The sequence below is a fragment of the Mycena indigotica genome (genome assembly GCF_014461135.1).
Source record: "Mycena indigotica strain 171206Taipei chromosome Unknown Mind.scaff0007, whole genome shotgun sequence".
Taxonomy (NCBI): domain Eukaryota; kingdom Fungi; phylum Basidiomycota; class Agaricomycetes; order Agaricales; family Mycenaceae; genus Mycena; species Mycena indigotica.
In genome coordinates, this window is record NW_023503006.1 from 1,318,718 (window position 1) to 1,341,015 (window position 22,298).

Below are 22,298 nucleotides of genomic sequence, written 5' to 3' on the forward strand. Positions count from 1 at the left end.
CCGAAAGACGTCTATCCCAAGATCCTCTATGCTTGCGTCCGACAAGACATCACGCAGCTTGTTAGCTCCTTCAGTACCAGACAGTTCGGAGGCAGGGAAGTCGTTTTCGTCATTGGAGTCTTCGGAATCAGAGGGGGAGCGGGCTTTGGCTTTTCCTTTGCCCTTGGCCTTGGTGCTGAGAGCAGACGCGGGAGCTCGCTTTATCACACCACCCTCCTCTCCTCGAGCCTTCTTGCCTCCTCGAGCCTCCTTGGTTGCGCCACCACCGTCACCTCGAGCCTCCTTGATTGCGCCACCAGGAGTGCCGCCGCCGCTGCCGAGAGCCTCTCTGAAGGCAGTTGCTATTGGTGCAACTTCGCTTTTGCTGTAATTCATTTAAGATGAGTCACCGAGGCAGCAGCTGTGAAACTTACTATGCAATTGACTGATAGAGAGCGATAATATCATCGGAGTCACAATGCATTACATCAAAGATCTGTAGAGCCATAAGCCAGAGTTTATGGTAGCCAAACAGCAAGAAGCTTACCCCTTCAAGCTGATCAGTCGTATGCATCCAGCCAAGGTCCTTATCTTGATGAATTATTGGCCCCACAACAACAGCGATACCCTGGAATCCAAAGCGCTGCACGCGATCGAGCTGGAAGATGATTAAGTCGGTGTAGAATAGATGTGGAGATAAGTAAACATACCGAGGCCTTGCAATCTTTGACGACACGGTTGAATAGCACTCGTCGGGACTGCTGCGTTGTCTGGCCAGCGTTGTTCGCACTGACAGCCTGGTAGGTCCGAAGGATTTCGTTGGCTCCAGATCCAAGCTCCTTGCTGAACGCATTGTAGGCGAGGCGGATGTCAGCTTGCGTCATGTCGAAGTCCGCGTCTATCGTTTTTGTCGCATCTTCGGGGTCCTCCATCTGGGGAGGTTTAAAGTCTGGGTAGACTCTTCGCATCTCGCGAAGGCGGTGTTGGGGATCTGCGACGAAACTCTGATAAATGTTCCAGGAATTGGGTGCACGCGCGCAGGTGTGCCGTCGAGCATCTTCATTAAAATATCTTGGATGTGCGCAGGCTCAAAGCCGGTCTGGTGAGCTGCTTCGTTGATGAGGTCGACAAGTTTCCCGAATACAGACATGATAATGTCGTTGTTCTCTTTGGACCGAGCACCTTTGGGTTTAAGCGTCGGCGGTTTTGAAATTGTATGCTTCGCGGCCCAGGCTTCAGGCGCGGGAGGCAAGGACACCTCTTCGAAGCCGCCTTGGGCATGAAACTCGTTCAAAGAGCCGCGAAAATTTTGAGGCAGGATGAATTTGTCGGGACGACGTTGAGGCGTAGGCGGTTCGGAAGAGAAGCGGGGTGGAGGGACATAATCAGCCCAGCGAACAGAGCGAGACGAGGCTACTGGTGATACAGCCGGAGGCTGCGAAACCGCTGCCTTCTCTGCAGCTACTTTCTCTGCCGCTGTTGCGACTTTGCCTTCCAATTTTTCTGGTTCCAAAGTGCTCTCGGGCTCTGGAACGTGAACCCAAGAGTCGATGTCATTGACAGGCGGCGGTGCGAGCTGAGAGGATGGAGGCGGTGGTAGGTGAGAGGCTGCCAATCGGGGGATAAGAGGCTCCTGTTCGGGTTGTTGCAGCTGACGGCGAGCTTGCTGCAACGCAAGGAAGTCGGGATTATTGGCACCACGTTTAGAGGTTGGGATACTTGAGCGCAATCTAGTTGAGCGCTGGTCTTCTGGAGATAATGGCGGCGGGTCGCCGCGTCCACCTCCTTGTTGGTTATCAGAGCCTGCTTCGTTGTTCTCGTCGTATTGCGGAGCAAAAGGGTGATGGTGCGCGTCGATGACCGAGTCGTCAACTTGAAGTTCATCGTCGTCGTCCCCGTATCGTTGAGCGAATTGGGAGTTGGTGGTCGAGTCGTCAAGAAAGGGGTCCTCATCATCTTCTGCTCTGCCCCGTCCACCACCTTGCTGCTCGAGAGAGTACTGCTCTTGGAAGATGCTCTCGAAGTTGGTACCCTGACCGATGACGTTGTTGTGCAGATGTCGTTGAGCCTCTTCGATAGTATCAATATGGGGGAGGCTAATATTGCCCAAGTCAGGGTCTAGAGTGATGTTGCCGGATTCGTCTAGTGGCGGGACCAGGTAGTTAAGGCCGGAAATAAATCTGTGGCTGGCAAGTGAGGGGATAGAGCCAAATCTCGGTCCAGCCAACGATGGAATGTCGGCAAACGTTTGCGTGCCAAAAGTTGCGAAGTCGTTTTCTCCTAGTCGCTCCGAGTAGGACTGCCCACTCGATGGCAGAGATGGGGCTCCATTTTTTGGTTGGTGTATGAGGGGACGAAATCGCATTTTGATCAGTCGACATTGTTACAGAGACAGCTTGAAGAAAAAGAGCCTCTCCTGAGCGATAGTGAGTAATAAAACCATGGCTTCACGAACACACTGACCTGTGTCGAGCGTTTTGATGGCAGGTGCGCGAGAAGCGCTCGTCGATACCGAAGGTAGACGAAGCAAGAAGCCTTCGAAAGATGATCATCTGTCTCTGCAGCGTAATAGAGAGGGGCTAAAACTCACTTCCAAGTAAAAATTTGAGGGAGGTTGGCCGATGGAGGCCACAAGTGCGACGACAACGTGGCGCCTTTTGGTGGTGCCCTGACACCTCTCAGTACTCAATTTTTCGGTAGGAAGGATGGACTACCTTGATAAAGCGCTGGCTGACTTGAGAAGTAGCTGTCTTGGTGACGAACGGGAGGTGGGCGATTGTTGTGCAAGAGGTGAGGAGGCAAAAAAATTTCGAGCACGTGCAGGGAGGACGCCACTGATAGCTTGAGTCGGTGTGGAGCTGGAGGTAGAGCTTGGGAGGCACCTGCAGAGGTGCCGCCGCCGCCACCCATCGTTCTTCGAGAGGCAAAGTGAGAGAGTCACAGAGTGTGACATCACCTCCAAGCGCCTCCACCTGTTGATGCGTATACGGTGAATTCTGGCTGCAATTGTTAGGAAATCTACTCTTCAGGTAAGAATGAAGATGTTCAAAGAAATGCAGACACCTCTGGAAATTTCACAGCAGATTACAACACTAACCTTCTCAATGGAGGCTCCGATCAGCTCCTCGGTCAGCTCCATGAAGCCTCCACCCAGTTCGCGGAGCCTCGGAAATAAAACTCGTATCGTCAAGACGAGCATCGTACTCTCCAACGACCTCATCAAATATTCCAAAGAAATGACTGGGGGTCTCTGGGTAAGTGTCCGCTACTTTCCTCTTCTCTTCTCCGCGTTCTGGAGAAGAATTCCTATGCTTGCAGGAATACTGATCACTGGCGTTACTCGCCACAATACAGGCTTACTCCATACCGTCACTTCTTGTCATGGGCCGCCGAAAGTTATACAACACTCCTCAAGAACGTGCTCAAGCACGTCAGCGTTACAACCAAACATATAACCATAGTGCACGGTGCGTTGCTTTCTTCTACTCTTCTGTCTTCTAACCAAGAGATATAGTGGAAAAACAATTCGCACTGAACTAAATGCGCTTCGACGCCGGCGCAAAGTTGCACTCCAATCGATATCACGCCTGCCTGCCCTCAGCGACAAGATAATGATATTCTCGCGCTATCTACTGCCAGAGAAGTCGCCGCTCTTCCAAGATCTTGTGTCAACGCCAATCTCTCCCGATGAAACTCTGGTGGCTCCATGGAAAAATGCCCCTCCATTCACGATTGACGAGACGACACTTGATCTGGGACCCAAGGCAATACAACGCCTTGCAATCACACTCCACGCCATTCATTTTCGTGATCAGAACCGTCGCGACCAACTGCTCCAGCACGATATTGGGCAACTGGGATACAAACGAGTGGCTGATAGATTGCGAAATGAGCTCCGGTCTCGTATTGCTGCATGGCACCGCGCCGAGTCTCTTTTTTATGACCCCATTACTCAACCATGTAGCTGCGTGATGTGGCAGCTGTTTTTGCAATGGGAGGCACGCAAAATCGTTCACTTATACTATCTCAAGTTCCTCCAAGGGTAGTTAGGGTAGTTTTGTTCAAGTTGATAGTATAAGCTTTACAAAGAAAGACCGAATAGTACCAATTTGCTCCTCTGTGAGGTCAATGGCAGAGAAGCCTCTAAGCACAGCTAAGATCATACAAAGAACCCAAATGCCACAATCATAGCCATTGTGTTGCTGTGCTGCTCCCTAGGTGCAGATGTCAGTGTATGGAAAAAACAGTAAAAAATAGTAGAGGCTCCCTTACCATCTCAAATAGTGGATGTGCAAGCCATGGTTTTGTTTGCTGTAGATGAGACAATGGATGACCATGTGCTCTTGCCAGTCTAGTCATGGCAGCTAAGAGCTTCATCAGATCCTATAAGGAGCATTAATAATATTGGACATGAGCAGAAAACACGTACTGAAAGATCAGAGCTCCACCCAGTCATCTCTGCAAAACTGTCATAGAAAAACAGCATCTGCTCCTTGGGGGAGGCAACAGCAAAGACCCAGTGTTGCTGTTGCCCTACGATGAATAGGAATGAGCCAGAGCTCTTTATTCCAATATTCAGTTGGAGCCAGATGGTGCCAGAGAACAGAATCATTGGTATCATATTGGACTCTGTGAAGGTCAAGAGTACTCAGTAGTGCACAAGAGATGTCAGAGGAAGCAAATTTTTTTCATAACCAAGGCAGCAACACCATTGAGACAGAAATTGTTGAGCCAGCGAGTGCGATGCTGGAGGCGTTTGAGGTCCTCGGAGTCGATATGGAGCTTTCGCCCAACGGTGTCAACAATAGTTCGGGATGTGGGAGCATTCGGTATACTTGGGTTGTTGGTTGCATATTCTTGTAGGACCTGGAAGAGATGTAGGTCTACTTGTCTGGGAGGCTACAAAGAATAAATCCAACAAATAACTCAAACCAAATAACTCACTGGTTGGACCTCAATCTTAAAAGTATAGTTGATATCCAGACCATCACCCTCTTCACTCTCAAAAATGAGTGCCTCATGTGCATCAATACTACCATCCACAGTGATATCCACACTAGGCTCTGACTCTTCTGGAAGTAAGTCAAAGGGTGCTACTTCAATGTCTTGATCATTGAGCTCATCAGATGGTTCCAGTATGATTTGGGTTGATGTAGGGAGAGAGTAAAGCTGAGGGGTTGGAGGGAGGGAGGGGGAGGGGGAGGAGGCTCTTGGAGATAGAGGTGCTGGCATAGGTGCTGTTGGTCCTGTAAAACGGAGTGGACGGACAGAAGGTCCAGCTAAGCACTGGCCCCAAGACGCCCGCAAGATAGAGAGATATTCCCGTCGCTCATGCAAATATAGTTGCAAGAGAGGCTCTATTGCCAAGTCAATCTTTACACTGGAAGGTGTAAGAGTCTAACCTTGGTAGTGTTCCATTGTATAGGTCAGAATTCTGTCCTCATCCTCTAACCACTGGTGCATGTTGCGACGCTCTGCTGCCAAGCGAACCATCTCCTCCTGACACCGATTGAGAGTAAGGAGGCTCCGAATACCTTGTCGAACATCTTCATCTTCGAGCCAGCGTGGCGGTCGTCCCTCTGATGGTGTGATCCAAACATCCTCATGCAAGGAAGTGTCCTCCCGGAGTGCACTGAGTTGAGTAGGAAGTGGATGTGGAACAGGAATATGGCAGTCTGCAGGTCGAAGTTGCTCAAACTCTGTACAATAATCATTAAACTTTTTGAGAGCCTTCATCAATGCAGGTTGCCGTTTGGTGATGGTAGAGCGAGTTGCCTGATATAACTTTGTTCCTAGATACTGTCAATAGAGGCTACCAATTGTAGACTGAAAATACCTAGAGGCTCCCGGCGGCCTGATACTGCTTGGTCGAGTGTCTCCCACTCTTGAAAAGACCCTACTGCCTTCCTCCGTATGCTAATCTTGAGGTCGCGCATCATCAGAAGTAGATGTGCAACCTCGGGAGAGAGACCTTGGAGTTCGGGATAGATTTTAGAAATGTTCAGTGAAGCATACAGTGCCTCAGCCTGTTTGGAAAGCTCTGAGTGGGTTGATTCGAGCTGGCGTAAAAGTTGTTGGGCATCGGAGGCAGTGGCGTCACCAGCTATTGTTTGACGAACCTCCAGAATCGACTTCTCGACAAGATCGATCTGAGCCTGGAGTGCAATCACTTTGTCGAGCTCACGCCGCAAACGCTTTGGAGCATCTACATAGTATTAGCGGTGCTCAGTGTAGCTCCAAATGGCTACGCACGCCTACGGAGAGAGGTCTGTGATGCTCTCTGAGCCTCCCATTCTGTTTGAAGCTCTGAAATTGGAACTCCAGCACGAATTAGATTGGCCCGAGCAGTCTTGAACTTGCCAGCATAGTTCTTAGACTCTTGTCGAACAATCCAATTTCCGAGATTGTAGAATCCATCTTCGTTGACGAAGGCTACGTATTGGTCAATTGTCCAGATACGTCTCGAATTCTAGTTGTGTCAGCAACAGTATAATAATATATCTAGAACATACCCATTGCCCACGAGTGATGGGAATAAGTTTTCGGATTCGTGACCAGAGACGCTCAATGCACTCGTTGTCTGTCAACCCCATTCCAACTACCATGCGTGGGTTGTACTTTAGCTGACAGCTCCATTCATGCCCATAAGCATGCATGGCATTGAGCACAAATACCACACGCTGCCGAACACCAGGGTCAAGAATATTATACTGTGTCAATACATAAAACTCAATTGCAAATATAAAAGAAAACACTGACCAGAGTAAGAGTCCGATCAACAATACAGCCAACATCATACGCTTGACAGGCTGTAGCCTCCGAAGGAAGATGAGACAGCACTTCCTCCAGGAGGGCAATAATATAATGGTGGCGCTCTCCTGGAGTGTCAATATTGCATGTAAAGAGGACTTGGGAATGGCGGCAGGTAAGCGCAAATATACCACTTGCATCATATCTTTTCGGATCCGCAAGTCTCTTCTTCTCGTTGGCGGCAGTCCAATTCTCTGAACACCCATCATCTGGTGCTGTGACCTGGACAGGTCGCTTTCTCGCCTCCTCCATTCGCACCTTGACCGCATCAATCTTGGCCTTGGGAACAAAGAATCTTGGATGATATCCTGTTGGGCCATCACCAGCAGAGCGCAGATGGCGGTAGCTGAAGCAGGCATCCCCAGCCAGCTGAACATCACCTCCGCTAACATATAAATCAGCTTAGGAAATATCAACAAAGTGAAAATGTACACGCTGAGCGGACGGCCCCATTCTGTGCCACCAAAACACAACGGGCAGCGTTCGCGTAGGATTCGGTCTGCACGACCCCGTTGTAGTGTCCGTTGAGCTGTGGCATCGGAAGCTGGGAGCGGTGGAGCCGATGCCAATGGAGCTGCCGCATCAGTCGTTGTAGGCGATGCCAAGGGAGCTGCCGCGTCAGCTGTCGTAGGCGGCGTAGCCACCACTTCTGCAGAACCCAAGGGTGAAGGAATGTTGTCGTCAGTTTCCAGAGCTAGAGCATTGTCCGCAGAGGTTAATAGTGCATTAACATGTGATTGAAGGCGATCTCGGAGGTTGCTGGACCATAAAACCGCTTGAGTGAGGCTCTGTCGGAAGGGGTCGGTGGAGAGAGCACCGGATTTCTAACACTAGGATTAACACTAGGCTGTGAATTAGAGCAGAAACCCATACCTGTTCAGATAGAACATGGTATCCGCGACGCAGATAAACAGTCCTAAGCGCGTGAGCAAGCGCCGTGATGGCATCGCACGATCGCTCGAATACTGCCCGGTAAAGCTCGAGAAGGTCGATGGATACGCCTATGCGGGGTCGCCGAGGAGATGCAGGGAAGACCCCGTTTTCGACGAGGATCGCACAGAGAGATTTGCAGCTGCAAGTCGCTATCAAAACAGTCTGCATGTCTAGTAATCATAAGTCTACATTGAAATGTCAGCAGAATGTGGACGCACGAGTGGGATAAAGGCATTGCACAGTGGAGCGAATGGAGGATGTGCATCCCGCTTCGCAAGAGTGGTGGATGGAGGCGGCAATATGGGTAGGTGGCGCAGCATAGGTTGCCGTGTGGAAAGCAGCCCAGGGAGCTTCGAGTTCTGGTAGAAGGGTGTTCCAAGCGTCTGCGACACTGGCCTTAGAGCTTCGCCTTGCGTTGGAGATTCTCGTGGGAAGGGCAACTTGAATCGGTGTCGATGGTGCCAAAGCTGGAGCCTCCTCCGAATCAGCAACCCTCTCATCTTCCTCTTCATCCTCCCAATCCATCGCTTCTCCATCACCATGGTTGGCCGTTGAACTCTCGGCCGCAGGTACATCGCCAGCAAGAAGCGCCTGAAGGTGAGATTGAAGGGCTGATTGGCGCATTGCTTGGTTCCTTGTAGGTTGAATCACGCGCTTCATGTGGCCTGTGCGAGACCGGAGAGGGCTGACTTGATAGTGACCAGCCCCGCGAGTTCGGGCCTGCGCGTGCCGAGCGGAAGAGCGCGTCTTTGGGAGTCGCCCGTCGCGTGCCATAGTAGAGGCTGCGAGAATAGAGAGGGAGAGAAGCGTAATCGCTCCGGATCACCGGTCGAACGGACGTCACACTCCTGCTGGAACGGACCTTCTTAGGTCTATCAATTACTTACAAAAAAATCTACCTAACGGGTCTTACGGTATGGTAGGTGGTAGCTCACCGGGGTGGATTCATCTACATCAGGGCCTCATCCGGTAACCCTACTGACGTTGTTTGACGGGAAGACGGAGATTCTCGTCCCGCTTTGTGACGTGGCGCGGGCCTTCCAGCCCGGCGACCCGGTGACCATCGTCTATGGGCACTACCAGGGACACAGAGGCACTGTCCATGCAACGTTCTCGCTGAAGTCGGCATCCGCTTTCAAGAACTCGCCGCAGATCCCACCAGGCGGCGTCCAAATTGTCGTGGTCAGTCCATCTTCCAAGTTCCCCGAGTTGTTTGACCAAGTTTACTACATAGAAGGAACTAAATGCTATGGTAAGATTCCACAAAAGACATTAGCGACGCACAGTTGAAAATGATCTATCTCTTGTTAGATCGTCGTGCCGCAACAATTTGTCGACTTTCAGCCCATGCCTCTCCGTCTCCGGGTCCCTTTGGTTGACAGCAAGTACTAAAGCCCCAATTGAGCTAAGAACGTTGGCCGTAAGTTCGCTAGGCCGTGAGCATACACATACACCAGCTAGTGTGGGACGCGTCACTTGTGGATACGCCATTGTGGAGTTGATAGTAGCTGCAGACTGGGAGTCTCGAGTATGACTACTAGCAGCCACAGAGGAGCCTTCAATCGCTTAGTCACGGTGTCGGGAGTGAGATTTGAAGCCGCACAATTCAAGTTGGCAGCCAAAGCCCTGACATGCCAATGCCAATGTCTTGGGACGCCGGCGGATGTGAGCCACGATATAAATCTGACGATGGCATGATATCATTCAGCGGCTCGTAGGATTGGAGTTGCGGACAATGGCCATGGGGAGGGAAAAGACGATTCCAACTGCGAGCAACACTTTGAAGTCCCTTAGACGGTGGAGATGACATGGTGGGGAGGCCACGGGGTTGACAGACATCGTAGTGCGTAAGAAAGTAAAAGGGAGGCGAAGGTTCCATAGACATGGACGATGGAGTTTGGGACAGGTCGCGTCGCGTCACGATGGTCACGGAGCACGTGATGAGACCAATCACACGATCCCTGGTATCGGAGGCTCGGAGCGCACACCACCTGGTGATACCGCGACTGGCAGCTTACAGTGCTTCTCATGAGAAACACTACTTAATGCGACATACCCCCCCTTTCCGTTTCCAAGTCTTCCAGCTGTGTCCAGTTGGTATCCAATGTCCATGCATACTGGAACAACATCCCAGGTCTGCTCGACAGTGCTCCTCTCTGTCGTGGCCCTTATCCCTCAGCACATCCTCCGGATACTCGCTGCCGCCACCTGCCTCCTCGGTGTCATTGCTCATCTGGTCATATCAACACGCCCCGCCGCGCTGCTCGTCGCACTCGACGCCAAGTTTGCCGACATAGAGGACATCATGTTTGGATCAGCACGCCGTGCCGATCGCGTCGTCATTGCAGAGCGCCTCCAACGACGCATTAGCAGGTGCGTTCAAACCTCCGGGCCCGTTGACGACGGTGCCCCAGTGAAAAAAAATGCCATGGCAACGTCAGCCGTCGTCAGGGCCGGATCATTTTTTTTTTCTCCCAACACCGGGCTGACATTATATCGTTTCCAGCCTCCGGAGCGCCAAGGACCGGCTTCACGTGTCGGTCGCCACCGCATCGCGCAAGTCCTGGATGGAGTATCTAACATTGTGGACAGAGGTCCACCAATCAAGGGCAGAGGCCGAGAAGATTTTGTTGGATATTCAAGTATGTTGTCAATGTGGCCTGAGTTTCTGAATTACATGGGCTGACCTCGGTACTTACTCAGTGCTGTATCGAAGCCAGCTTTGGGAGCACCATGGCTTGATCGTGACATCGGCCGGCATCAATTCCGCTGATGAGTAGTCGGCATCCCGGACATCAAACTTCTATATCCTCAACCTCATTGTGTTCCTTTGTTTTCCTTGCTGTGAATATAACTAGGATTATTGCTCCCAAATCAATTCATATAACTTTGTCTCAATTTTTGGGGATCAAATATCAGAATTTGGATGTAGTCACAGTAGTGCTGGCCAGATATGATTATAATATGCTATTTTGACTACTATATTATTCTGGACACACATATATATATATTATAATCATATCATATCTGGAGCTTCCACCAAATAATATATTTGTAGTTTAGTATAATCATATTCAGTTGCAAAATATGAATATGTTATAAATATAGTTAATTATGATTGAGTAATACATATCCCTTGATAGATTTGATATAATACATGCTCTTCACCCCCAGAGACGTCCGGTCCAGTTCCGATTTCAGTCTAACCCAACTTCTTGCTCACGTTATCATGAATTGGTCAACACCCTCCTGACAGTTGCCCTGGGACCTGGCCTGTAAGGCTGCCCAAGCCTTCTATGCCTGACAACGACAGCTATGGATAAGCAGTATATAGTCAGCTACCTAGCAGGCAGACCCTTAGAGTTTCTTCTCTTTGGATCCTCTCCCAGTCACTCTGCATATTTCTGTAGCTTTTATTCACTGCTTGAACTCTTGTCAGAGTATAAATAAGTATCTTTGAATAAATATTGAATATATTCCAGATAGTATGGATATAATATGATACCAGTGCAGACATTAAATATTAATATACCTGAATATAATATAATATATTATAAAGACATTATATTACCGCCTAGGAATATTCAATTATACTCAAGTATTCAACTATTCCTGGTTGAAGTGTATCTATGGAACACCTACTATGCTATTTGGATCAATTCATCATGTCATGGTCACATTGAAATTTTTGCCTGAAATTTTTCTCCCAGTCACAGATCACAACAAGTTTCTTTGGTCCCAACCCAGTCCAAAATAATAATTTTTGAATTTTCTCTGCCTATGGCATGCAGACCTACCATATAAGGCAGGAGGCCACATCAAAGTTGGTTATTGACTGAGTTACACATCTCTGCCACAGGTGTCACAGATCACTGGCCTATAAAATTGAACAAAATACTATAGTATTCTGTGGCCTCAAGCAGACATTAAATACTTAATGTCTGCTTAACAAAAACAGTGTCAATTGGTATCTTTACCAAGGAATGGCTATGTAAAGGCGGGTTTGCCAGATGGCGATAACTCCTGAGAGTTCATGTTCCAGATTACTAGGTTATATATGAATATATTTGTATTGTTGGATGGAAACACTATATATAATGGATAATATATAACACTTAGCAGAAGTAGGTCTAAATCAGACTATGATTAGTACTATTGGTAAGCACACTGACTGGGAAAATGGCTTTCATTGTCTACATAACTATATTTGATTATTCTGTGATATAATATATCCAAACATAATAAGTGATCAGCCAAGCACATAATATATTTATAATATTCTGAATATATTCAATATTTGATCAATTATAATATAATTTTGGCCAGCACTATTTGGCCCTCAATGACCAACAAATTTGACGGACCCTTATATTTCACTTATACTCGTACATAGCAGTAGAATATACAAATTCCGGGAAATTATTCAGCCTCTCCGGACCAGGGAATGCTATGCTAGTAGTATAGGCCGGCCAGAATCCTGGCGCGATGCGGTGCGCACCGTCGTGGCAGGGAATGAGGTAGTACAGGGCTGCGTTGCTTCCAGCAGCCTCCATGCCGGCCGTCGCTGCTTTAACATATCGGATAACCGAAGTCTGTTATAACGCGTAAGTAAAATTCTTTTTAAAAAAACAGTAGAAACGCACATGTCGGACGGCCGCACACGTGTCGGGGGCGGATGACGGTGTTTAACATGGTTGTCCGTATCCGTTTACAACACCAGTCCAAAAGGGACTCAAAAGGATTTCTTCTTCAGATGGATTCTTCTTCAAGCGATTGGCGATTGGAGTTGAGAATAGAGGAGAGCAGGAATCGATGTTTACTCGAGGAACTCGGGGCAGGTGATGCCATGGCTGCGGAGCAGATTGGAGAGCATGAGCGCGCGGGTGCGCCACACCTCCTTCTCCCTCGTGAGGCGCTCAACAGCGTCCTCGAGGGCCTGCTGGTGCATGACCTTGCGTTTCCGGGAGCGGCGGGCGGCGAGTGTGTTCTGGCGGCGCTTGTACTCGATCTTCTCCTGGTCCGTCGCATTCGCTGCGGGCGGCTCCTCTGTCAGCTCGTCCTCCTCCTCGTCGCTGATGCCGGCGGGGAGCCCGGGCCGGCGCGCGGCGAAGAAGGCGGGGACGGCCTTGCGGGAGGTGGGCGAGGGCGAGACGTAGTTGCGCGGCGCGGTCGGGCCGTCGAGATCGTACGGCGTCGGACGGGCCCGGGCGATCGCCGGGTGTGTCCGGACGGGGCCGCTGAGGGGCTGGTGTGATGGGGAGGGCGGGGAAGAACCCGCAGAGCTGTGTGCGTAGTGGCCCTGTTGGGAGGCGTAGTACCCCTCCATGGTGTACGCGTCGAACGGAGGGTAGGTGTAAGGGGCTGCGGACATCCGGTGTTTATAGAATAGGGTAGGGGGTGGTTTTCTGGAAGGGGTCGACGTGGGATGACTAGCGGGTGAGTCGTTCTGTGTAGAACTTATAGCTGTTAACGGGCCCGAGGCGGTGTGAGCTGTGTGCGAAGAGAAGGGGGCGCATGCTGTGCGCGCCGTGCTGTCACATCAAATGTCACCCGTAGATCGGCTGCGTGGTATCGGGTCCGCAACGTCGTCTAAGGGGCCAGGGGAAGTACTATGAGTCGGTATCAGTTCACTGTCGAGCTGCGCGCTGATTATGTGCCGCAAAAAGCCAGCAGAGGTCATAGCGAGAGGAAGAGAAAAGTGCAATCACACACGACGTCATCCCACATGCCCATCACCGACCCGTCACATACATTTGCACCGCCCCGCACCGACGCGCCGCATTGCTTGGCTGTGTCGGGAGCCGAGTTGAATGAAGAAGCGTCGGCGCAATCTTCCTCCTTGAATTGAGCAAAGAACGCCGTCTGCCGATCTGGAAGCTCTGCACACCAACATTAGCTATAAATTGGCACTTAACCTGTGGGGCTATTATGGGGAACGGGGACCCACAACGCAAAGGGTAACAGACACCGGACATTTGCTTGCTCGCACGACGCCGGACCTTGTTCGCTTGCAGATAAGTTCGATTGTCCCCGACGGCGGGACTTCACTGCCGGTGCCGGGACCCGGTATCCATCTCCCACGCCCAGCGCCGTCGTCGTCGAGCGACCACGAGCGCCCGCCGGCGGGATGATGATCACAATGTGCGCGACCACGGTCCTTGGAAGCAGCCGTTCTGCATTCCCACCTCCAGTCGAGGCTCCAGCTCGTCCCTCCCACACCACTGGAGTCAGGCATCAGCCCCACCCGCTCCCTAGCTCCGCCCACGCTCCAGTGCCTTTGTGCCCGACTTGGAACAAGGGCGCATCAGTCAGCCATTGACATTGCCAAGCACATGGCAGCTCGCACGCCAACGCAATCCATCTGTCATTGTCCATGTCAGCGCAAAAGGCCGGAAGAATGCGGTGCGGTGCCGGCACAGCCTCGCCACCCACGGCTGGCGGAAGAAAACGTTGCGGATCACGGAGCGGAAAGGTTATCGCAACAGGCACCGCCTGTGAAGTGAGCGGGCATAATAAGATGCCGCCGGGCGGCGCAGGGCATATGCATACTTGCCGGAGGAACTGCATACCCTATGTTCGTCAGCGCGGCCCGCAACACAGGCAACGAATAAGACCTAGACCCAAACCTCCGAGTGTGATGCCACTGCATGTCGATGAACTGTCGAGTTTGAGTTCAAGCAACGCAGAGCCCTGTGGTCAACGTGATGCGCGTGATTTTGGCATCGCATTGAGACAGACAACAAAGGACATCGATATAGTTGTCTTAACTTGTCTACATAGTCATCGAAGAAGGACAAACCGCGTCGTGTCACCGTCACGGTCATGCTCCCGCCAGTGCCGACGGATCACTTCAACGCCGGGCCGTGCCCGGCCGAAACACGATCACCTGGTTGAACAATTTATTCACAGCAGGGAAATTTTTTAAGGGAATACAAAGAGATAACAGAATGACGGGACTTGCATATCTGAGATAAATATCAAGCTTCATGCAAGGGTCCGAGAGGGAGGGGTCCCAGTCCCCGGACACACCCTAAAAAAATTAAATTAAAAAAATTATAAATTTCTAACATATCTTCTGTGGGGATGGAGCAATTCTCTGAATATGAAGTCATTGGGCGAAGATGATGTCGCCGGAAGCCGCAGTACCTCAAATGTCCTTTGTCCACCACATAAAATTTTCAAGTCCGTCACGGTACTTATTATACAGTCGCAATCGCAGCACGCTCAGGCTGGCCTGGGCCGAGCAGCGTCAGGGACGAGTTGATCCGCTCGGCGTATGCGTCCGCGCGACTTGTTTCAATGCGCAGCTGCACGTAATGATTAGCTTTCTAGTAAATGCTGAAGAACCAAGACAGAGCGATGGCCCACCTGCACGCCCAAAGAGATGCGCTGAGCCGCTGCCATTAGCCGCGATATCTGGCTCCACAGTGCGATATACGCCATCCAGGAGAGCGGCCGCGTCGGGTGGGTGGTGAGCAGGGACGATCGGTAGAGCGATAGAGCGCGTCTGAGCCTGTGATTGCAAACCGCTAATCAGGACAACGGTGGGCACACTTTAGAGAGGGAAGCCCACCGGAGCAGCTCCAAGCTCTCTTCCAGAAAGACCAGTCGATGGCTCCCGCACATCGCCTCCGCGATAGCCTGTTCGACGCCATCCAGGACGGCTGCGCTCCCCGCCAAGATGCGCGCGGGGCGCCTGATGGCCACGATACTAGTATGCGCCAAACAGATCAGCGAGCAGATCACAACCGCTGTAACCCGGAGGGCATGGTGAGGGATGAGGGAAAGCGCGGCGAGCGCAAGGGTGGACCATATCTGCACAGTTGGGCTCTGCGTGTCCATGGCGCCAGAGGAAGAGTGAGAGGGGGCTGCTGTACAAGCACCAAGAAGGCCCGCTCGTGTTTTAAACACTCTGAGAGATAGAACACATCGTGCAGAAAGAACACTGCACTTTCTATACAATTTAGGATCAAATCTCCAGGCTCATACCAGGTTAGGCAACTCACTCAGTATCCGTTTTCGGCGGGAGCGCTGGCGATCGCGGTCAAAACACGGCTGGCCCTGAACGATCCGACCCGGAGTAAATGACTGGACGACGGTTCGCAGTAGGTAACTGTAAGTTGTAAATCTGGTTTGTCCCATCCTGATAACCGATGTATGAGTACACACTGGCTCTAGAGCACTATTTTTCAATAGATTTCAAGTCCCAACTTGGTTGATGACAATCCGACTCGAAATATACGCGGGTTTGAGTTCGCGATGTTCGCTCGATGTAGTAAGTGGGAGCGGGCCATGTGAGCAAGAGTCCGAGTCGGTCATCTTGTCTGAGGGATATTTGGTGTGGTCGACTGCAGTATGAGCAGGAATCGCAGGCTGCCAATAAGTATTCAAGAACCTGGACTCTCTGGTTGTTAGATTCAACGGGCCATAATTTTCTGAGGCCGGCAATGGCGACATATTTATGGTTGTTGACGTTGGTGGTGGAATAAGAGTAGGTTTCTTGACTAGTCAGAAACCCTAGCCATCCTTGCCGTTCTCGATATCATCAGCATTGTACGTCTTGATTTTCTGCGCTTTTGTTGGGCTTTAATCGGTTCACGGCCTTGTAGTAGCTAAGATATATGCGTGTAGGTTTTGGTTGACAAAATGTTTAGCGATGCTGATATTGGTGGGGGGATCGTCGACGAACCGGGGCAGCCACTTGACACAAGGCCCATTCTCCCTCCTGGCCCACTCATGGAAGTTACACATTGATAGTCTTACACTTTCGTTGGGAGCTGCCCAAGAGCTCCATTCCATGTTTCCAGTTCATAGAAGCCAATAGAATCTATTCCAAATCTTGAAACAGCGCTATAGATCGAGACAGATTGTCACCTCTACCGTCTAATATCCCATCTATCAAACCGCTGGCCAAAAGCGCCAGCAGTGGGTTGTAGTTTGACATCCAACATCGCGTCGAGCCCTACCTGGGCAGAGCTTGGTCCTCCATGACTCGTTAATCAATGCATCAGCCCTGCCCCGCGCGTGTGTCCTCCTTTCGCCTTGCCGCCCTCTCCTTCATCTTCTGCTAGACCAAGTACACAGACTGCGGCGATCACAAACACTAGCATACTCGCATAAACCGGCGCGGCCCGGCTGAACAAGAGGAGCAAACCGCCAATGAGAGGCGCGATGATGCCGCCACTGTGCAAGAATATGAGATGAAGCGGACAAATGAAAGGGCAGAAAGACATACACGCGAGAGAGGGCCGATGCGATTCCGCAAGCCGTGCCTCGTACTGGAGAATGTTTCAGTCATCTTCTGCTCCAAATAATGAGACAGAGCCACGGACCTTGGGTCGCGAATATCTCTGGTGTCCAGCCATAAAGTACAGCCCACATTGTCTGCATAAAGTCAGATTGTCATCGTATCAAGACAGGAAGGCTGGCAACTCACCGTACTGGCTAGCCCGATTCCAATGGCACTAATACGTGTGGCCCAAACGCTACCTGCACTTTGCGCAAAAATAAACAAGATGCAGAAGCCAGCGGTGACGAGGGTGCTGCTGGCGAGGGACCAACGTCGACCTAGCGGGGTCAGAATAAGACGTGCCCCAAGCTACATGTATGATGGTGAGCAGGGAGAAGAATCTGAGCAATAAAAACATACCAAAGCACCGGGACACCCTCCGAGTGTAAAGACAAGCACATCCCATAAACTGTCCGAGATGGATTTGTCTCCGCCACCATCTGATTCAAGCAGTTTCGGGAGGAAAACGTTGAACATCGTGTATGCTAGCATGAGGTCAAAACGAGTTTTCTCATTACAAGACCGCCTACCAAGTGCCATCCCACACCAAGCACCCCAAACCAGCAGCGTCGTCCGCCTCCATTGCGGAATGAGCACCATGCGGAAGCGAGCTAACCACCTCTGAGCCCAAGATGCGAAGTAGCGCGTCTCTTTACTCCTGGGCTCTGCGGGATCGCTAGCTATGGACTCGTAACCATCGGGAACCCCGTCGTCAATAACGACCGCAGTATCGTCAACGTCGGCCAACTTGAGCTCGCCAGCAAGTGTTGACGAGCCGTTGAAGCGGGCGATAAGTTGAAGTGTTTCGAGTGCTTGCTCTGGACGACCCGCGTGAACAAGGTAGCGCGGAGATTCGTGCAGACGGAAGAAGACGATACGAGCTAGGAACATTGCAAGTGTCTGATTGTGATAGGTTGAACGATTCAGGTGAAATGAAAAGACGTACAATGACGCCCAGTGCGGTCAGAAGGTGCCTCCATCCATTGTTGAGAGCAGGGTCGCAAACCGTGGTCGATATGCATGAATTGGATGGGACGAGTATTAGGGCAACGACTGCCGCTAATACCGAGCCCAAAGAGAAGAAGAAGGACAGGGCAGTGACGAGGTAAAGCTTGTGCTGCGGCATGTGTTCGAGAAGAAGCGTGCCGTCGGTCGGCATAGAGCCCTAGAACAGGGTTAGTGGCTTAGAAGGAGCAAAAGACGCGTCATTTGGCAGGAAATGGCGTCTTCGATAAGCGAGACGACTCACCCCGACCGCGCTGCCTAGTAAGAACAGCAGGAGACAAAGCGAGGGGAAAGAGTAGGCGAAGGAGGAGAGAATGCCGAAGAGGGCAGTGAAGAAAAGCGTCGCATTGAACGCCGTACTTCTACCGAGCAAGTCAGAACCTGTGCCCCAGCCAACGGCACCTATCATCATCCCAGCAAACATGGACGATGAAAGGATGCCTATTTGGCTGTCTGGAACAGAGTAGTGCTGCTGGACGCGTGGCAGAATAATAGCAACAGCCTGGAGCCACATCTGTCATTCTCTTCAAATGCAGTCCTTCCCGACAAGAAAACTTCGTACGTTGTCCGCCATCCAGCCTAGCAGGCATTAGCACGGCGTACCAGTCCTAAGATTGAGCACGCACCGAAGCCACAAAGACATAACAACGTCCACTGGTAACTACCCATTCCAATTTTGTCGATGGTCTTGTCAAGCCGCGTGCGCGAGTCCATGTCCACCTCATCGGCTGCATTCGTAAGAGGATCATCGTCTGCGTCGGGGGCGGGGAAGTAGGAGGACATGGTGGAGCAACGGCGAGTGGAGGGACGCCGTTTTGAGGTGGAGGCTGCTGACAAGGCAGGTGCGACGTTTGATCGCCGTAGTCACCGAACTCGGACGCCCGCTCAGTGCTCAGCAGACATAGTTTGTTACATAGACTCTAGGTCGGATGTGCAGTCCTTACACTAGAGCGCGATAAAGTACTATTTCGGGAGCCTTTTCGTTTGAATATACTCCAAACCCTGGCACTGGCAAAAATTACAGCTGTTTTCAAAATAGTTGGCCATGGCCCGATTTTTCGTCACACACACCTATAGTGCACCCTAATACCCTCTAGTTAGAGGGATAGAGGGGGGTACTCTCTCCCTCTAACTAGAGGGGGTTAAGCCAGTCGCGGGCACCCCCGCTAAATATGGCTACCAAGGGGGGTCTTGGTAGCGGGGAAAGAGGCCCGGAGGCTGCCATCACCCTCCCGGCTGCCTCCCCGCCCCCCGCCTACTGTGTGCGCTGCCCGCCGCCGCCCCCATGGCCTCGGCGTCGTCGTCACGATCGTGACTTATGTCACCGATCGCTGATTGACGTCGCCGATCGCCGCCCGCTGTCGTCGGCCGCGGAGCTTCTTGCCCGCCGGTGTCAGGCACCCCGCCGCCACTGTCAAATAGTCCGCCGACGTCGTCCTCGACGTTGCCCTCGATGGTGAGCCCAATTCTTTATCATTTTCCATCAAATAAATTAATTTCTGATCAAACTTGATGATCACAACACAATGGCGGTGTCATCATTGCCATCCACTGATCCCGCCCTCCCCCGATGCCTGCCCGACGCACCCGACGCGCCCCCCAACACCTCCGGACCCAAAAATGGAAAAGTTGCGGAATGTCACGAAAACCGTCCCAGTACAAACCGCTAATCAATATCTTCATTCGTTTAAGAGATATTAATAAAACTCATTAACTCAATATTGTCATTAACTCAATCATTAATGTTGTTAACTCAATTGTCTGAATTTCACCATATCTCTCTCAATTCTTCATTGATCTCTTTGATCTCAGTGTTCCTTAATTCTTCTAAGGCTCTCAAATGACTCCATCTAGTCTAAGAAGTGGTGATCTAAAGATAGGCTCATGATCAAGCATTAGGTATCCTTGTGTGATACCTGACTATGTCAGTCAGTACTTCATATTTCCAAATGAGCTGAATATATATGGTGCTGACCCATGCTTGTAGTACTCTAATGACCTCAATATCTTTACTACAGCTCTATATTCTATATAAAATTGTCCATAGCAAATTTGCTATATAGGCCTTGAAGCATTCAAACTTTACCAGATTCTATAGGGGAATGGGTTAGAAGTATCAGAGAACTTCAAGGAACAGTTTTCTATCCAAAAATAGCTTATCATGTTAGGTGAATTCCAGAAACTCATATGTCACTCCTTCAGGTGTCACAGGTGGCATACCCATATTACTCAAGGATCTGGTCACAGATAAGCTATTGGAAGGCATTGGGCTGTAGAGGGCCTTGCATTAATCATTCAGCATAGCTACATTAGTCTTTAACAGCAGTCTTGGGGAAGGTTAGGCTGTACTCTTCAGAAGTGACTGATGTCACACAATGCTATATGGAAGATTCCACTCCTAGGGGGTTTGTTCTATGGTTTAGATATGGTAGAGAAGTATATTTAGATATCTGGAATGAGTCTTACCTCTATATATGTGTTGTAATCAAGTATGTCAGTGGTTACACCAGAAGGTAGGGTTGGGATACTAGCAGTGAAAGGGACTGTCCGCACCAAAACACTTGCTCAAAATAAATTTCAAGTATGATCTAAGAAATTGGTATAGGCTGTTAGGGGACTTCAAATTAACCTTAACAGAGCTTCAACTGCTGCCATAGCTATACCAGATGTTGTGCAATGTTGTAATCAGTGTTATCTATACTCAATCTAGTACATCTATAGTTCTGGTACTTAGAGGTGTAGAGACAGATCCTCAAGGGCAGTTGTTATGGATCTTCACACCTTCCAGAAAACCCTCTAACCTTCCCTATATCTGCCCTACAGCTTATGATAGGATGTACCCTAGAGCCCCTGTAATTCAGGGTTGTCTGCTGAGGCTGTGAGGCTATAAATCCATAGAATCACTTATATCCATATGCCCTACAAGGATAAAGTTAGATCAGGATTATCCATCTAGTAATCATAAAGATATCAGTCATTTGTTCCATGTCTTGGGTAAAACATACAATTGATCCTACATACAATGGGTATACAATGACTTCTTAGCTTGATACTGTAGATTGTATTTCCCTAGGATATTACCTTCAAGGTGAGCTCCATATTACCCATTTCCACTGAGTATATTTGAAGATACACTCTAAGTTGGGATGGATCATTTTCCAATGATGGGGTCATATAGACCTAATTGGACCATTTTACAGATGGAAACCTCATGAAGAAAGGCTGACTAGTAATAGTTTCAAGCCCACCAATGTTTAGATTCAAGCCCTAGCCATTGTGCAGTTGAATTGAGTTAACAACATTAATGATTGAGTTAACAACAATATTGAGTTAATGAGTTTTATGAATATCTCTTGAACGAACAAAGATATTAAGTAGCGGTTTGTACTGGGATCATTTTCCCAACATTCTGCAACTTTTTCATTTTTGGGGGTAGAGGGGTCGGGAGGCATGTCGGGCACGTCGGGCAGGCGTCGGGGGAGGGCGGGATCAGTAGATGACATCAATGACACCACCATCATGTTGCGATCATTAAGTTTTGTCAGATATCAATTTATTTCATTTGAATTGATGAAGAATTGAGCTCACCATTGAGGACAATGTCGAGGACGACGACGGCGGACTATTTGACAGTGACGGCGGGGTATTTGACAGCAGCGGGGACGGCCGACGACAGGGCCGACGACAGCGGGCGGCGATCGGCAATGTCAATCAACGATCGGTGACACAAGTCACGTTCGTTACGACGATGCCAAGGCCATGGGGGCAGCGGCGGGCAGCGCGCACAGTGGGCGGGGGCAGGGAGGCAGCCGGGAGGGTGATGGCAGCCTGAGCCTCCGGGGCTTCTTTCCCCGCTACCAAGACACGTCTTGGTAGCCATATTTAGCGGGGGTGCCCGCTACTGGCTCAACCCCCTCTAGTTAGAGGGAGAGAGTACCCCCCTCTATCCCTCTAACTAGAGGGTATTAGGGTGCACTATAGGTGGTCACACATCAAAATTTGCACAAAATTGGTGGTCCGAGATTGTGGAGGCTTGTTCTCACTCAAAACCATGTATTCCTCTGTAAATTTTAGCATATTCCGAATCTACTCGACGAGCCGGACCCAACGGTGTGGCCTAATGGCCATCTACATGAGCATTCTGTCTCGCAATTGAGGAGGTTTGACGGATATCAATGCTTGGACCAAATACTTGTATTCTCCAAAAGCAGGGTGGCTGGCAGCCCAAACGACAAACCAGGAGATTTTAGGGTGTGAATTGAGAGCTCCGAGAATGTTGGCG

General features: G+C 50.3%; 4 protein-coding genes across 4 annotated transcripts; all 4 read right to left on the reverse strand.

Moving 5' to 3' along the window:
* Window positions 1–4,647: 4,647 nt before the first annotated feature.
* MIND_00814700 (uncharacterized protein) lies at window positions 4,648–8,346 on the reverse strand (the record flags this gene model as incomplete). The annotated part of the gene is made up of 10 exons (XM_037364821.1): window positions 4,648–4,878; window positions 4,924–5,336; window positions 5,382–5,771; window positions 5,816–6,184; window positions 6,232–6,448; window positions 6,492–6,689; window positions 6,739–7,174; window positions 7,222–7,613; window positions 7,663–7,892; window positions 7,941–8,346. The coding sequence occupies 10 exons, from the start codon at window positions 8,344–8,346 to the stop codon at window positions 4,648–4,650; spliced, it is 3,282 nt and encodes a 1,093-aa protein (XP_037218063.1).
* A 4,192-nt stretch (window positions 8,347–12,538) lies between these two features.
* MIND_00814800 (uncharacterized protein) lies at window positions 12,539–13,093 on the reverse strand (the record flags this gene model as incomplete). The annotated part of the gene is made up of 1 exon (XM_037364822.1): window positions 12,539–13,093. The coding sequence occupies one exon, from the start codon at window positions 13,091–13,093 to the stop codon at window positions 12,539–12,541; it is 555 nt and encodes a 184-aa protein (XP_037218064.1).
* Window positions 13,094–14,921: 1,828 nt separating this feature from the next.
* MIND_00814900 (uncharacterized protein) lies at window positions 14,922–15,564 on the reverse strand (the record flags this gene model as incomplete). The annotated part of the gene is made up of 3 exons (XM_037364823.1): window positions 14,922–15,029; window positions 15,091–15,235; window positions 15,296–15,564. The coding sequence occupies 3 exons, from the start codon at window positions 15,562–15,564 to the stop codon at window positions 14,922–14,924; spliced, it is 522 nt and encodes a 173-aa protein (XP_037218065.1).
* Window positions 15,565–16,721: 1,157 nt separating this feature from the next.
* On the reverse strand, window positions 16,722–18,799 carry MIND_00815000 (MFS general substrate transporter; the record flags this gene model as incomplete). The annotated part of the gene is made up of 10 exons (XM_037364824.1): window positions 16,722–16,905; window positions 16,958–17,000; window positions 17,055–17,106; window positions 17,159–17,320; window positions 17,372–17,496; window positions 17,542–17,911; window positions 17,958–18,176; window positions 18,261–18,530; window positions 18,579–18,595; window positions 18,643–18,799. 10 exons carry the CDS (start codon window positions 18,797–18,799, stop codon window positions 16,722–16,724), a joined length of 1,599 nt encoding a protein of 532 aa, XP_037218066.1.
* Between the last annotated feature and the right edge of the window lie 3,499 nt (window positions 18,800–22,298).